Source organism: Coffea eugenioides, chromosome 9 (genome assembly GCF_003713205.1).
Source record: "Coffea eugenioides isolate CCC68of chromosome 9, Ceug_1.0, whole genome shotgun sequence".
Classification (NCBI taxonomy): domain Eukaryota; kingdom Viridiplantae; phylum Streptophyta; class Magnoliopsida; order Gentianales; family Rubiaceae; genus Coffea; species Coffea eugenioides.
Window position 1 is genome coordinate 41,855,619 of NC_040043.1, and position 15,613 is coordinate 41,871,231.

Here is a 15,613-nt window from a genome sequence, read left to right on the forward strand (position 1 = left end):
CCCCCGAACACGTTAACAGCTGGGACTCGATCCCTGGTGGGGAACTGAACAACGACTTCTAAGGGGCTGTCGTGACCAAACGAGCTATCCAGGAGGGACAAGACTAATTACCACTTGATGAGTGAATGGTCTCCACAGGCATTGGTCATTTAGATGCCTCTCCTATTTTCCTCCAAATCCCACTAATATGTCCAAAAGGGATACGAGAAAACTTGTAAGTGTATTATATCTTATAAGTGAATAGCATAATTTTTTTTTCAATTAAAACTTCTATTTCTAATTACCCCTAACAAGTTTTCTTGGATTTCCACCACCACAATGACGGACCGGACCAATGAATTTCCTGAAACTTTTCATTTCGTATTTGTGAATAAGGAAGCATGCATGAGGGTAGCAGGAGGCCAAGAGGAGGACCAAGGACCAAGTCTGATATCAACGACCGAAGTATGAAAACAACATATTCCTTTTTGTTTTCTACATTGTGCTGTATGCCATTCTGCTTGTTCATGACATGTTGGACTTGGGGCACAAATAGTACCAGTTTTGGGTAGATGGTAAGATGAGAGTGGTTGTAAAAAAAAAAGAAAAGAAAATGAAAGTACGTCTTAACTCATGTAGATATAATAGTTTCATAATAATATCTTTTACTGATCTCCACACCTTGAAACTAATGCCATGATTGCACCCACCAGTAAACTTTCTTAAATAAAATTGACCGTTGAATGTAATGATCTTTTACGACTTTAGTATCTTAGATATATATGTAAAGTAATCTATAAATAGAAGTGACCAAATACGTTGTCATCTAGAATGACTGGCGTTGCATCTGAAGATTTTTTTGTTTTTGGTCTTTTAATTCCCTCAAAAAGTTGGAAACAAGAAAATAGAGAAGACCTGCAGCAAAGTCTGGGAAGTTTCAAAATTATTTGGGCTTTCGTCAACGAAGTTTGATCACCGGCAAAAAAGATGTCGCTACCCATTGCGGCCATAATTAACACAAGTTTGATAACAAGGCACAATTTGATTTTCCTCACACTTTAGTAAGGATCTGGAATTATATTACGACATGTGCACATAATTTATTTTGTGCTAATCATCAAGAAGAAAAAAAGAGAGTCGTCGCTTGTATAAGCTTCGTGTCTGGAAATGGAAACCTGGTCGCAAAAATCTGCTAATTAATAGTTCCCTCCCTTCCAAGTTTCGGCTTCATCAATAGTTGACAAACAAACACTTCCAATCTAAAACCCATATTCGGAATCTTGCAGTTTTCAACAAATCCTTCGCGGTGTCCCATTGATTTTTATCTGCCTTATAATTGTCTTCACATCTTTACAAGTATATAGTATATAGTAATCTGTGTATCAAGCAAGCAAGTCGAGTCAATCTCCCCGGAGAAGTCCACTGATAGTGCTACCTCAACTAGTCAAGTATTCATTTGCAACCCTCCTCGAATACCAACTGCCAACTACAGCTCTCGTTAACTATCATTGCCTTTAAATACTGCGAAGTCCCTTAGCACCTAAACCATAAACCCAAGAAAGAAGTCTGCAGGACTTGCCAGCTCCTTTCTTCCTCCTCATCCCTTCTCCTTTTTTTGCCTTTTCATCATTTGAAGAACTGATCGAAATGGCGATTATTGAAATTCCCAGAAGGGAGACAGCAGCACTGCCTGCCACTCCACGGAGAGCAATGGCAAGAATCTTCTCCCCGTCCAATTCTACCTCAACCATCTCTTCATTTTCCAATCATTTCTCTTCAAACACAATCTCTGAGCCAATGATGGATGAAAACATTGAAAAGGCTGAGGCCATGATCACAAAATGGGACGTCAAAGGCTCCACCTTCGCTAAATTCACCTCGCTCTTCCAAGAGAACAGAAAAGAAGCCAAGGACTTTGTCAACTGTATCAAGGACTTGCGCAGAGCCATGCATTTCCTCGTTTCCGAACGAGCTAGTGCTGGCAAACTCGTACGAGCACAAAACCTGATGCAAATGTCTATGCAGCGCCTCGAGAAAGAGTTCTACCAAATTTTGTCAGCTAATAGGGAGTATTTGGATCCAGAATCGGTTTCTAGCCGATCCTCAACAATATCACGGTCACTGTCCGCTACTTCAGATGATGAAAATGACTACAGCTCCGACCATGAGATTCAGAGAGTTGGCGATAAGATTTCTGAAGTCGAACGGCTTTCAGTGCTAGCCATGTCTGACCTCAGGCTGATTGCCGATTGCATGATCAGCACAGGTTATGGGAAAGAGTGTCTGACAATATATAAAATCATCAGAAGGTCAATTGTTGATGAAGGACTCTACCGTCTTGGGATTGAACGATACAGTTCATCCCAGATCAACAAAATGAATCCCACTGCTCTGGAGCATCAGATAAAAACTTGGTTGAATGGAATCAAAATTGCAGTGAAAACCCTTTTACATGGAGAGAGATTTCTGTGCGATCATGTCTTCTCTTCCTCTGAAGCAATCAGAGAATCATGTTTCGCTGATATAGCTAAAGAGGGAGCAACCAATCTGTTCAGATTTCCAGAGCTTGTTGCAAAAAGTAAAAGATGGCCGGAAAAAGTTTTCCTGCTAATGGACTTGTATGAAGCAATCTCGGACCTGTGGCCGGAGACTGAATCAATCTTCTCATTTGAATCAATCTCCTCTGTCAAATCTCAAGCTTGCTCCTCTCTCCATAAGCTCAGTGACTCAGTCAGGACACTTCTCACTGATTTTGAGTCATCAATTCAAAAGAATTCATCTAAAGTCCCTGTTCCTGGTGGAGCAATACATCCATTGACCATTTCAGTGCTGAATTACGTCTCTTCACTTGCCAACTATAGCGGAGTTCTCTCTGATATCATTGCTGGTTCTGCATCCCCAACACAGTTGCCACTTCCAGAGTCCTACTTCGAGAGTCCAACGGTCAATGAGATGCCAACTTCAGCTGTCTCTGTTCGACTTGCGTGGATCATCCTTGTCCTCCTTTGTAAACTTGATAGTAAAGCTAATTTATATAATGACATTGCACTGTCCTATCTCTTCTTGGCTAACAATCTCCAGTTTGTTGGCAAAAAAGTCTCTACCACATCCCTCAAGTGCCTTCTAGGCGATGACTGGACGGTGAAGCTTGACAGAAAGGTGAAATTATATGCAGCAAATTACGAACTGATGGCTTGGAATAAAGTGTTTTCATGCCTACCGGAAAAATCACAAGAAGATATGTCGCCTGATACTGTAAAGACGTATTTCAGGCAATTCAAAGCAGCCTTTGATGAGGCATGCCGGAAACAAATGTCTTGGGTGGTTCCAGATGGGAAGTTTCGAGATGATATCAAACTATCAATAAAAAGCAAACTGGTGCCCGTATATAGGGAATTCTACAGCACACATATTGATGTACTTAAGGGGGACAGGACCTTGAAATTGGTGAGGTTCTCCCCAGATAATTTAGGAAATTATCTGTCAGGTATACTCCAAGGAACTGCGGTACTAGAGAGTTCATCATCATCATTGTCAACTTCTCGAGCATCAAGATGGCTCCCATAATCCTTGTTGACAGAGATTAAAGCTGTATTTTTTTTTGTCCTATGTTATTGCGCTTCATGTTGAAGAAGTTAGCTTTTCTAAGTAAGACTGAATTGTTTACACACTAATGAAAGCATCTTTTGCAATCATCCAGAGGTATAGTTATAGTATGTCAACAAGATGAATAAAAGAAAATTTATTCCGGTGCCCTACTGCTTAAAAAAGGAGCACAGCCAGACTGAATTCGTACTCGTCAATATCACCTAATGTACAATAACAACATGTGCAGAGTATTTCAAATGAAGTTCTCAAGTTCCAACAATTTCTGGAAATTTACATACTTATATAAAATGAAAGCAAGTCATCATGCAGTTGCTGCACGGCTGCTGCTTTCTTCGGCTGGAAGGGTAATAGATTGCCAGCCTGTGCAAATCTGAAGAACAGCTTTAAGAGAGTCTGAGGCAGGTTCCAGCGTCCATGTGGGGTAAAATTCACTGGGATGAAACATGCTTTCTTCACTACATCCTGCAACTAAGAATGCTTGAGCTCCACTCAGAAACAAATCCCCTTCAGATCTTATCAGACCAGACTTCGCCTCCTGCTTATCCGCTGCCTAAATGATCATTACAAAATTCAAATGTTGATATGTTTGAACATGTAATTAATCACACATAAGAAGACAATGATTAAACATAGGTGGTCACCAACAGCAATAATCTGGCACATTCCCTGTTCAACTTCATACCAAAGCTTTTGACCTGGTATGTAAAAGCAGGTCACAGATGCATCCTTCTTTCTGTCATCTTAATTAAGCTCTTACATGATATGTGGGCACACCAAAGTCCCAACACCCTCATACCCCTATTAAAAATTTTCCCCTTTTTGAGAGTTACTGACTTCAGCTAAAGGATTCCCTCCTTGTTCTTGTTGCCCAATGCCATGTTTCATGTTTATAACAGTGCTCATATCCCTATTGATGACTTTGTAGCTTGTACCACAGCGAATTTTGGTCTACGTCATTCATCACCCTTGAGATAATTGATTGTTCACCTTAGCCTTTCGAATTAATGAATCTAGATTGAAATGCCAAAACTCAGTTAAGTGATTTTTCTTAAAACATCTTCTAGGCATTACCTTCACCAAACACGGAATCTCTATCCTTTAGTTTTGCCCCAAACTCACCAGTCACCATAATATTCTGATCTCACCTAGGATCTCATTTATACTTGTTTTGTCCCTGTTGCCCAGAATCTATTCCATTGAATACATTCTTGTCATAGCTGACAAGCAAAGATTGTAAACAACGAAAATTTTGAGTTAGCAACTAAGACATGGTCATTTCATTTTCAAGCAGAAACATGAGATAAGCACATTTACAGAAAATGTCGCATTATTTTTTGTTGACTTGATTTACCAGTAGGTCAAGGTAAATAACTTAATTTCTCCTTCCAGCTGGAGGATTAATAAGATGCTAATAAACTTGACAAAAATGTATGAGCTTAGTGCAAAACAAAGTGTTGTATCAATCTTTCTTCGTTTAAGCCCATCATAAGATATAAGTTCATGAAGTACCTTCTCTGTGTAGTACTCGAAAGCTTTTTTCTTCTGCCCAGCTTCATAAATGTTGCATTGAGAATATACCTGGTAACAATTTCATTTAAGATGAAGAATGAATTTCCAAGACTTAAATTAGTCTAGAAATATTACATACTTCAGTTCTAGTCTTTAAGTAATCAAAAAAACCTTCATAAGTTCCCTAACAATCAATCCAAATATCATGACCAAAAGAAAAAAAAAAAAGGCAATTTAGAGATCACTTGTGGTTCTAAACTGGCACAAACAGCATGTAGGCCCCAGTTTCAAGTGTAGTTCTACATAAAATGACTTCCCTCACAATCAATTCAAGTATCTGGGAAAAAAAGAACAATTTAGAGATTACTTGTGATTCTACACTGGCGCAAACAGCATATATGCCCCAGTTCCTGGTGTAATTGTTGTACAGATGAACTTTTCCAAATCTAACACGAGGGTGCCTTTGACGAGTCCCATCGAAAAAGCAGTGGTGAATAGTCACCCTAATACATCTATCACCAACATGAGATGGATCTGCTCCAATAAGCATTGTCTTGTCATGTTGTGTGAAGTTGCATCTACAGAATTAAAGTTCATTATCAAAATTGAATATCTCTAGAAAGCATACAACTTGAATTGGCATATAAAATGCAGTAACTATTGACCTGGAAATAGTGATGTCTGTACTTTGTCTGGTTATATCTATGAGTCCGTCATCATAATCACGAAGACTACATCGATCTATCCATATGTGCCTGGAATTCGGCTTTATCTGAATGCCATCAACATCATGCCCTCTACCGCCCTCAAACTCCAGGTTGCATATAATAATGTGCTCACATTCCTTCAGCCTCAAGCCCTTGCCGGTCAGTTTTATCCTTTGGCCACGGCCATCAACGGTTTTGTAAGATGACACGTTCAAGTATGACGAGAGATGAATGGTGCCTGAAACTGCAAAAACAATCCAAAGTGGTTCTTTTCTACGACATCCATCACGAAGTGATCCTGGACCATCATCTACAAAAAGATACCATACAAAATTTAGAGCCTAAAAACCTTCCAAATGGCACCATGATACACTGTCAGAATACCACAACATACTACAAAAGGTCAATAGATAACCTTAGCTTTCTAACATCCTCCACTACTGTCAGTTGTAACAACTGAAATCTTGAGTATAAATGAGACACCTATCGATTCCAGTAGTATATGCCTAACAAAATTATGCTCATACTCGTTCCCAACATGCTCCCCAACTACCTTCTTTTGCGAGTATGATATTATCCATCGATAAATGCTTTCTGAAACCTCTGTCACAAATGCAATTCAAACAGAGCCAATTTGTTTAAAAAATGCAGTACAAGACAAAATTACCTTAATCTTAGGCATCAATTAGAAATTTTTTGCAACCAAATTCTAGCTAGATGGCTCTCAAACTTCCATTGATTTTCCATTTGAAGTCTCAACCGGTACACAGACAAATATAGCCGTGTTCATATAGTTCAATTGTTTCAATCAATTTCTCCTTTTGCTCTGCCCAGAACAAAAAATATTTACAGCAAAACCACATTTAACCGAGAAGGGGTCAAACATACTAATCATATAAACACTAAAACATTGAGGTTTGATATTAAGATCCATTAACATCAGCTATTTTCTGCATTACCAAGAATTCATCGTTCGTTCCTATAAGAGAAGACAAAGTCAACCTGCCAAACTGGTGACGTAATAGACCGGACCGTGGAGGCCACCAACTGAGAACCTGCCGAAACCTTCCGCTCGACCGGCCAATGCTCTCAGGCTGGAATCTGCGTCAGCATACGGCAACGTTGTCATGGTAGATGCAGAACCGTAACGTCGTTGCAGGTGAGCTACAAGTCGTTAAGTTTGACGAAAAAGAACAAACGGGGCCGTTATTTTCCGGAGGAAAAGTGAAAAAAAAAAAACTGCTTTTCCAGAGGTTTTATGGTTTTTTGTATGAGTTTGCGTACTCCTAACTCTGGAGATACTCTCGGAGGTTGTTTTCCTTCCTATGACTAATAATCGGGCTCAATTTCTACTGCTAAGTCCAACCCTGATTACATCTCATCAATTGTCACACCAATCCAACGAAATTTGTACACTCCACTTGTTTTTTTTTTTTTCTCTAAATAATAATATTTTACTGTCCCTGAGACAATACTTAAGAATTTTAGCTAGGTAAGAATATCGTCTTTTACCTTTGTAAGATTTTAGAGTATTCATCGAATGGGAAAAAAAATGGTTTGACCGTTTGGATTAGCTATTTTTTGAGATATTTTTAAAAAATTTTATTGTAGCAGAGTTTTTAGAATATATTTTGAAATATTTTTAGAAAATATTTTAAAATATTTAAGAGTAGTAAAGTTTTTAAAATATTTTTAAAATATTAAAAAAATTAAATTATTTTTAAGAGTATCTTTTAGAGTATTTTTAAAAATATTTTATAGCTTTTGAAAAATTAGTTTTTAAAAAACAAAAGTATCTACATGTGCGCAGGGGGATGGCTGACAAGTGACTATGATCAACTTCCATGATCCCTCCTTTAGCTGCCCTGCTTAAAGATGAGTGGTTCCGGTGTACTAGCTATGGTGGCCACGAGTCGAGTATCATCCCGTGCATCACTTGATTGACTTGACCACATGTTATGTGTTAGTTATTTTTTGACCTCTGTCTCCGTCAGAAGGTTGGGTCAACAAACATCCAGCCCAACTTCTCTTATCATTTAATTTAAAATTTATTATTTTAATTTATAGTATTTTACATAATCATCTAAGATTTAACATGGATTTTTTTTCTGAAAAAAAGTATCCTATTGAGAAACAAACATGCAAAGAAAAAAAAAAAGAAAAGAAAAAATTTAAAAAAATTCAAAATCAATAAAAATTTAAAATAAGTATTACTCCCTTCTTAATATATATTCTATATTAATTAAACTCTTTCATAAAAAAATAAGATCGTGACAACTACAAATGAATTTTAGTTAGTTATTTTGTAGTACCCACAAATTACTAAAAATTTTATTTTGTAGTGTATATATATATATATATATATATATATATATATGGGATGGGTCAGGTACCCATTAATTTTTAATCCTATTATCCTAACACGTCTCGGATATAAACAGATACCCGACTTTTCGCCGAACCCCTCAAATAATGCGAATCGGGTACACTATTTCGGTCAAATAATGCGAATGAGGTACTCTATTTTTTTTGGATTGGATATCGCAAGTTTTCGAATTAATGGCTATTTTTGTCCACCCGTAATTAGCATAGTGTTTTGGCTCTGAAGTACTTGGAATAATTTTTTATTCCTTTGTATGTGCTACAATACAACGATGAATTGATGATTAATAAAAGTTTTCATTTTGCTTAAAATAATTTTTTTTAATGGTCAATTGGTTATAGTCTAACAATAGCTGGTGACAACTGGCAAATCCATTTAACTCAAATGGTCCAAAACTCTTTCGATATGCTACATTGTCCAATCCAATTGAGCGCGGAAACATCATGGTCTTAAGGTTTCAACCGTGCTATTAGCCCATAATCGGCGGCCCATTCCATGATCGAGACACAATCAGAGTCAGGGAAGACTGGCACTTCAGCAATTAGGAGCATTCATTGTATTGGTGCCCTTGATCTGTTATATGATCCATTGTATCAGGTCCATCCTAACAGAGAATTTGGCTTTGTTAAAGTCTCGCATGTGAAAAAGATCAAACAATGTACCCGCTCATTTGTTGTCTAAACTGCGGTTATCTCTTGAGGGAATGTAGAGTTTGTTTTGTAAACTTTCCCAAGGATGTTGTCAACAATGCTATTGCTGATCTAATTTAAATGAAAAGCGTAAATTCTCCCAAAAAAAAAAAAAAAGGAAGCAATCAAGATTATTCATGGTTTATAGAATACTAGGCCGTTCGTTTCAATGATCATCCACAAAGAAATAAGACTTGTTCTTTTGTGAAAATAGCTGTTTTAGTTATCTCAGAATGAAAAAGAAAAAACGAAAAAAAAGAGATGAATTTATTCTAGTTCAAATTAGTAACATCTATATGGATTAATTACAAGTTTAGTTTTTTTGTAATCACCATATACTTTGTTACTCTTCTTTAATTTTCCTTTATAAACTATATGTCCTTAACTTTTAATCATTGGGGTTGGTCCAATTGTTAGGAAATGACTCTTACAGCTAGTTTGAGAGTTTAGGATAGAAAAGAAAAGAAAAGAAAAGAAGAGATTTTGATGTTGTTTGAGAATTTAAAGAAAGAAGTGGAAAGATTTTGGATATATATGTCATTAAAAATTTGTTCAATAACCATTTAAGAACACAATTGGCATTTTGAAAAAAATTTGTAGCCACTTTTCTACTTTCCGTTCAAATCAGGCCAAATTGGGCAAAAAGCTTTTCTCTACTATAGCATCAAAATGGATTTGACCAAATTAGCCCATTTTCCTTCTTTTTGACATCAAGAATCTCACAAATGGTGGAAAATTAATTCTCTCTACCGTTTTCTTTTCTTTTCTGGTCAAATCTCTCCTCTCAAATGCACTATTAGAATCCTCCCGTTGCAAGATTAGGGTTCAAATCCTGTACATGGCAATTAGGGGTAAAAAGAGTATGGAAAGGGATGGAATATTTAAAAAAAAAGGCACACATGAATGAAAGTGTTCAAATTCTGTACATAGCAGTTAGGGGTGAGAAGAGTATGGAAAGGGGTGGGATATTAAAAAAAAAAAAGGTACACATGAATGAAACGAACTGAAACTTTTTTGGAGGGAGTAATTTGGGACAAATTTGAGCACATTTTAAATGAAATGCTACTAGAAATATAGAGGAAACCAAAAGTGATGAAACAAGGAAAATATAATCAAACTCAATTAATCCTTTCTCGTCTCCTGAAGTATATTGATACTTTAAAGCAACAAATCTGTTGGGATCTATATTTTCTGCTTTTCTGGGTTATATTTATTATTGTTAATTAATTTCGAGTTGATTTCATTGGCTTGGACGTCATGGTAAGTAATAATTTTTCTGTTCATTCGTGAGATTTATATTCGATTGTGTTAAGGTTACTTGTCGTTTTGCTTTGTGTATACCCTGTTTCTGTACCATTTCATGCTATACCGAAGCCCTTCAATACAAACAGGAATACTTGCGACTTTTGCATGCATGCAAAATATCACCAAACTCGAAGTTTGACTTCAAGAAGATATGTTGCCTCCAGACTAAAGGTAAATCTTCAAGCAACATATATAAAGATACTTGTACACATTAGGGATATTAAAGGGCACGTTTGCATGCATTTCGAACCTTACCAGAAATGCTAATCAAGCCATCCTCGCGAAGCAGAGTTGGAGATTTCTAATAGGGAGAAGTTCACAGTGGGTTAAAGTACTCAAAAAAAAAAAAAAAATACTGTAATGGCCAAGGGGAGGGAGATTGCCCATTCAAGGCGAACTCCTCACATACATGGAGGAACATCAGAGCAGGATATGAATTAATACAAAAAGGAGCAAAGTGGGGATTGGGGAATGGTGAGTCTATTAACTTCTGGACGGATAGGTGGATTGGAGAAACCACTCTACTGAAAGAAGCAATTTGTGAGCTACCTGAACAGGAGCAAATGCAGAAAGTGAAACATTACTGGAGAAATACAAGGGAATGGGGACTGGGAGCAACAGAAAAAATATCTGCCGCAGGAAGTGATAGAAAACTTGGGAGCATTGTGTGTGGTAGATGATGAAGATAATCAGGATATACTCTACTGGCCGCTGGAACCAAAGGGGAATTTTTCTACAAAAACAGCATATGAAGTGGGAATTTTTGCTGTGGGTAATCAGGCATGGAAGACTGCTGACCCAAGGGAAAAATTTATGATGAACCTAGGGGTTGCATCCAATGTTGTGCTGAACTGTGGGGGATTCTGAGTGGGCTGAAGCCAGCGTGGAGTAAGGGACACAGAAAGATCATTTTGTAGACAGATTTGAAGGTGGGATTAAATTTAATCCCAGAGGCTACACAGGAACCACCTTACTAGAATCTGGTTTTGCAGATACGAGAAAGGTGTAAGAAAGAATGGACATGCTAGCTAAAACACATCTGGAGAGAAGGGAACAAATGTGCAGACTTCCTTGCCAAATGCAGCGTTGATGCAGAAATGGGATGGAAGAATTTGGAAGAACCTCCGGAAGCAATCAGAAAGCTGCTCAACGAGGATGTTCTGGGGTGACCACACCCCGGCTTGTTTTGTGTACTTAGGAGCTGTGGCTCTTCCCATGTACCCCCAAAAAAATACGAGGTTACCTTAACAAGACATTTTCTTGCAGAATAGCTAATTGACAAAATGTACTTCATCAGTTTAGCCCTGAAATAGGAATCAACCATACATGGCCCGTATTGTCTTATATGTGTACGGAAAGATCATTGAATTTGGAAATGTTGTACTAATTCGTGACATATGAAGTGCGGACATTTGTGGGATTGTGATGTCATTTTAATCATGCATGGGACCAAACTGTGCTACCGTCCTTCTCTCATAAGGGTATAACAGGTTGGATGACTCTATTACTATCTTCTTCTTCTTTTTTTTTATTCCTCCTGGGGTTTTGAGGCCATCTGTTGCCTTTGTCTCGTGTTAACAATCCAAAGTAACCAATTAAGGTGGTGACTCAGTTGCAATCGAGTCTCCAGCTTTCATTGTTTCATTTGTTGCTTGGGTATTATCCTTGTACGGGATTCCTGGTAATGCTTATGCATGAAAAACATGGATTCAAGCAGTTTTTCGGCATACTTCCTTGCCTAAATCTCTTTTCATCATGCATGGTTCGTGTTTTGAACGAGTGTTAGCATCATGGATTGCAATTCTTGGTTTTATGAATTCAGACGTCAGAGATGACCTAAGCCTGAATAAAGTCTTAGATAGGAGAGGAGCTGCAGAAGTAAACTAAAACACTGAAAACATGAGGCACTTGAGCTTTCACCCACGGAATGAGTTTGAGAATTCCTTTTTCAAAACGTTATGGTTGTGCAGTAGCTATTATTGATCAGCTGCCAACAATATTGGGCTGCGAGCTAGTCCAAAACTTATTGCACATGCAGTGCAGTATGTCGACTGTCGAGAGAAAGGATAGGTGACAGAAGTATGGAATTCAATGCGGAAAATATATAGCTGGGCAGTATGGGAATGCCGTCAAGAAAGAAATGTTACACAATAACTTAAGATATGGTTCTCTTGCCAGAATGTGTTCACCGATTAGACTACGCAGACATGACGCTGTCCAAGTAAGGCTGCTCCATACCATCATGATTGGGAGGATATTGTGCAAATTTTCGATCAAGCACTTGAGAGTCGTTTAGAGTTTGCCTTGGTGCTCTAGGTTAGGCTTTAGCTACAGCTTTGCAATGGAAAGTTGGATACACAGATTTAGTAGTTGAGAGTCTATCTCTGGATCAGAAGTCAGAACAAGAATTTGATTCATGTTGTTCTTGATTAGACTCCCTCCAAGTCCAGCATTCCCTTTTTGCAACACAAATAGACTAGAGGGAAGGGGGTTTACCAAGGTTTAGGCATCCTCCACGGGAGTTTCACTCGAATTTCTGCTGTGTGTATGATGCACGATTACAAATAGTAATTAATGTTCTCCGTAGAAGAAATTGGGAAACAGTTACTGACAGTACCTTTTCAGCCATAAACAGAGGCGTAGTTTGACACTGGTTTACGTGGGTTATAAGCATCTCAATTCCCAATTTTCTGGCAATAAATTGATTTGTGAGGCATGATAATGCATACCACGCAACCCGAAATTGATTGAAGTCTGTCCCAACCATTATTTAAACTAAAAACATTTGCCTATAAACATGATCCATCTGTATATCTTCCTACACCAATACATACTTGAATATTTCCCTGCAACCCTTCACAGTTCTTTTCTTGTTTCACGAATGGAGCTCTTTACTGCAATCTGCATCCTTTGCTTCCTCTACCTCATGCACCACCTCTACAAGTTATTCCTTCGGATCACAAATCAACGATTTTACATGATAGCTTATCAGTGTTACAAGCCCGCGGAGGACAGGAAGTTAACAACAGATTTATGTGCTTCCATCATTTTGCGGAACAAAAACCTTGGCCTAGACGACTACAGGTTCCTCTTACAAACCATGGTCAATTCAGGTATTGGTGAAAATACTTATGCCCCGAAAAATATCATCCTGGGCAAAGAAGTCCATCCTGAATTAATCGATTCGTTATCCGAAATAGATGAAATCTTCTTCGACACACTCGACAAACTCTTTGCTAATTCAGGGATTTCTCCACAAGAAATCGACATACTTGTGGTGAACGTATCCCTTCTTTCATCCGTGCCATCTCTAACATCTCGAATCATAAACCATTACAAAATGAGGCCTGATATTAAGGCCTTCAATCTCTCAGGGATGGGGTGCAGTGCAAGTCTTATTGCAATTGATCTAGTCAAGCACTTGTTCAAGACTCATAGAAATTCTTTTGCTATAGTTGTCAGCACGGATGCCTTAGGTGCAAAATGGTATTGCGGAAAAGAAAAATGCATGATGCTCCCCAACTGCATGATGCGCTCGGGTGGTTGTTCCATGCTCTTCACGAACAAAAGGGTTTTCCAGGATCGAGCCATCTTGAAATTGAAATACACTATCCGAACTCATTTTGGAGCAAACGATGAAGCATACAATTGTGGAATTGACATGGAAGATAATCAAGGATACCGAGGATTTCGTCTTGCTTTGACAAAGGAGCTAGTCAAAGCTGCTGCTCAATCTAATCTGAGAGTTCTCGTGCCGAAATTACTTCCATTAAGGGAAATAATTCTGTTCGTCATCATGGTATCCTATAGAAAGATTACTAAAACGAAAAGTTCATCCTTAGCTGCAGCTCCAAATATGAAGACTGGTGTCGAACATTTCTGCATACATCCGGGTGCAAAAGCTGTAGTTGAGGGATTTGGCAAGAGTTTAGGGCTTGACGAATATGATATTGAACCATCTCGGATGACACTACACAGATTTGGCAACATGGCTGCTGGTTCTATTTGGTACGTCTTAGGTTATATGGAAGCTAAGAAGAGGCTCAAGAAAGGTGACAGGATACTCATGATTACTTTTGGTGCTGGTCTAAAATGCAACACTTGCGTATGGGAGGTGATGAGGGACATGGATGGCTCAAATGTGTGGGAAGATTGCATTGACAACTACCCTCCGAAGTCCCTAGCGAACCATTTCATGGAGAAATTTGCTTGGCTCAATGATGAAAGTATGAGCTTCCTTAGCCTGGATGACATTCGTGAGAAAATTTCTTTCGAAATCAAGGCCTCTAGATGTTGAGATTTTTTCACTTGAATTGTTATTTGAATTTACACTAATTGCATTACTATATGAAAACAGGAGTTTGCATGTGTTTGGTGGTATTTTTAAATGTTCAATATGCACGCAGAACTGATTACTTTTTCTGGCCAGGAAAGTACAGCTGAAGTTATTTACAGTACTAGTAGTAGTATGTAAACATTTATTCCTACCGTTCTTTTAGAGTTTAGACCACGATTTTACTGCTTGTCCAGGCCACTAGCCCGTTCCAAAATCTATAATAGTTTCCATCGGATTCCTGAAAAAGTTATGCGATTCCCCTTGGATGGCCTGGTTGAATCAGTGGTGCGCAGTGAAATAAATTGATTACGTATTCCAGTGGATAGACAATTATTATTGAAACAGTTCTTAAAGTAGCTACGAACGATTTGACTGGCACAAACTGTGAAGTCTTTGAATGCATTTATGCAAAAGGTTATCCAGATGATACCCGTATACAGGAACTAACTATGCATTTTCTCCACGCGGCAAAAAGATAGCCAGATGATGCCATATACAGGAACTATAACTATGCATTTTTCCATAAATTTAGGCCGGAGAAAAATATCCAAGATTATGTCTTTTTGGCCTTGCTAAAAAGTTTCTTATTAAGCAAACGCAATTTAACATTTTCCATAAAAAAAAAAAAACCACAGTTTAGTAGTACCATTAACTAAAGGCGACGCACTTATTGCGCAACCATTTTATGTAGTTAAATATAGTTCTTTTTTTTTTTTTGTAGGTAAGGCCCTTTTGGAGCTGCAATAACTTATTGAAAAATACTTCTCCATTAGAATTTTTAATAAAATACTTATTAAGTATTTAAGTGCTTTTAAATATATTGTTTAAAGACATAATTTAATAAGTACTTATTGCATTGGATATATTTTATTTGAAATGTTTTAAATGTATTTATCTCTTTATTTAGGTCATAATATAGGATGAGATGATTAAATTTAATATTTAAGTTTTTAAATTACAAAAGTTACTTTAAAAACACCAAATTTGATCTTCTATTAAAAGTATTTTTAACATCAAAAGCTCCATTCCTAAGTAATTTTTAAAAATACTTTTAGCACCTATGAGTGATTTTTAATCATAAGTACTACAACCTTGA

The 15,613-nt window shown here is 37.6% G+C and overlaps 3 protein-coding genes across 3 annotated transcripts; 2 read left to right on the forward strand and 1 right to left on the reverse strand.

The window, feature by feature from the left end:
* The first annotated feature begins 1,551 nt into the window (after positions 1-1,551).
* Positions 1,552-3,674, forward strand: LOC113782996 (exocyst complex component EXO70H1). The gene has a single exon (XM_027328989.1). The coding sequence runs from the start codon at positions 1,627-1,629 to the stop codon at positions 3,544-3,546; it is 1,920 nt and encodes a 639-aa protein (XP_027184790.1). The 5' UTR covers positions 1,552-1,626; the 3' UTR covers positions 3,547-3,674.
* A 32-nt stretch (positions 3,675-3,706) lies between these two features.
* On the reverse strand, positions 3,707-7,129 carry LOC113782998 (probable pectate lyase 4). Its single transcript, XM_027328990.1, has 5 exons — positions 6,807-7,129; positions 5,763-6,114; positions 5,465-5,675; positions 5,098-5,166; positions 3,707-4,138 (listed from the first exon to the last, which is right to left on the reverse strand). The coding sequence occupies exons 1-5, from the start codon at positions 6,931-6,933 to the stop codon at positions 3,890-3,892; spliced, it is 1,008 nt and encodes a 335-aa protein (XP_027184791.1). The 5' UTR covers positions 6,934-7,129; the 3' UTR covers positions 3,707-3,889.
* A 5,933-nt stretch (positions 7,130-13,062) lies between these two features.
* On the forward strand, positions 13,063-14,478 carry LOC113782606 (3-ketoacyl-CoA synthase 19-like). Its single transcript, XM_027328484.1, has one exon. The coding sequence runs from the start codon at positions 13,063-13,065 to the stop codon at positions 14,476-14,478; it is 1,416 nt and encodes a 471-aa protein (XP_027184285.1).
* The last annotated feature ends 1,135 nt before the right edge of the window (positions 14,479-15,613 follow it).

Coding starts and splice junctions, on each gene's coding strand:
- LOC113782996 (XM_027328989.1), top strand. CDS start 1,627: ATGGCGATTATTGAAATTCCCAGAAGGGAGACAGCAGCACTGCCTGCC.
- LOC113782998 (XM_027328990.1), bottom strand. CDS start 6,933: ATGACAACGTTGCCGTATGCTGACGCAGATTCCAGCCTGAGAGCATTG. Junction 5,676..5,762: donor ACAGACATCACTATTTCCAG/GTCAATAGTTAC, acceptor TTAATTCTGTAG/ATGCAACTTCACACAACATG. Junction 5,167..5,464: donor GCGCCAGTGTAGAATCACAA/GTAATCTCTAAA, acceptor AATTGTTACCAG/GTATATTCTCAATGCAACAT.
- LOC113782606 (XM_027328484.1), top strand. CDS start 13,063: ATGGAGCTCTTTACTGCAATCTGCATCCTTTGCTTCCTCTACCTCATG.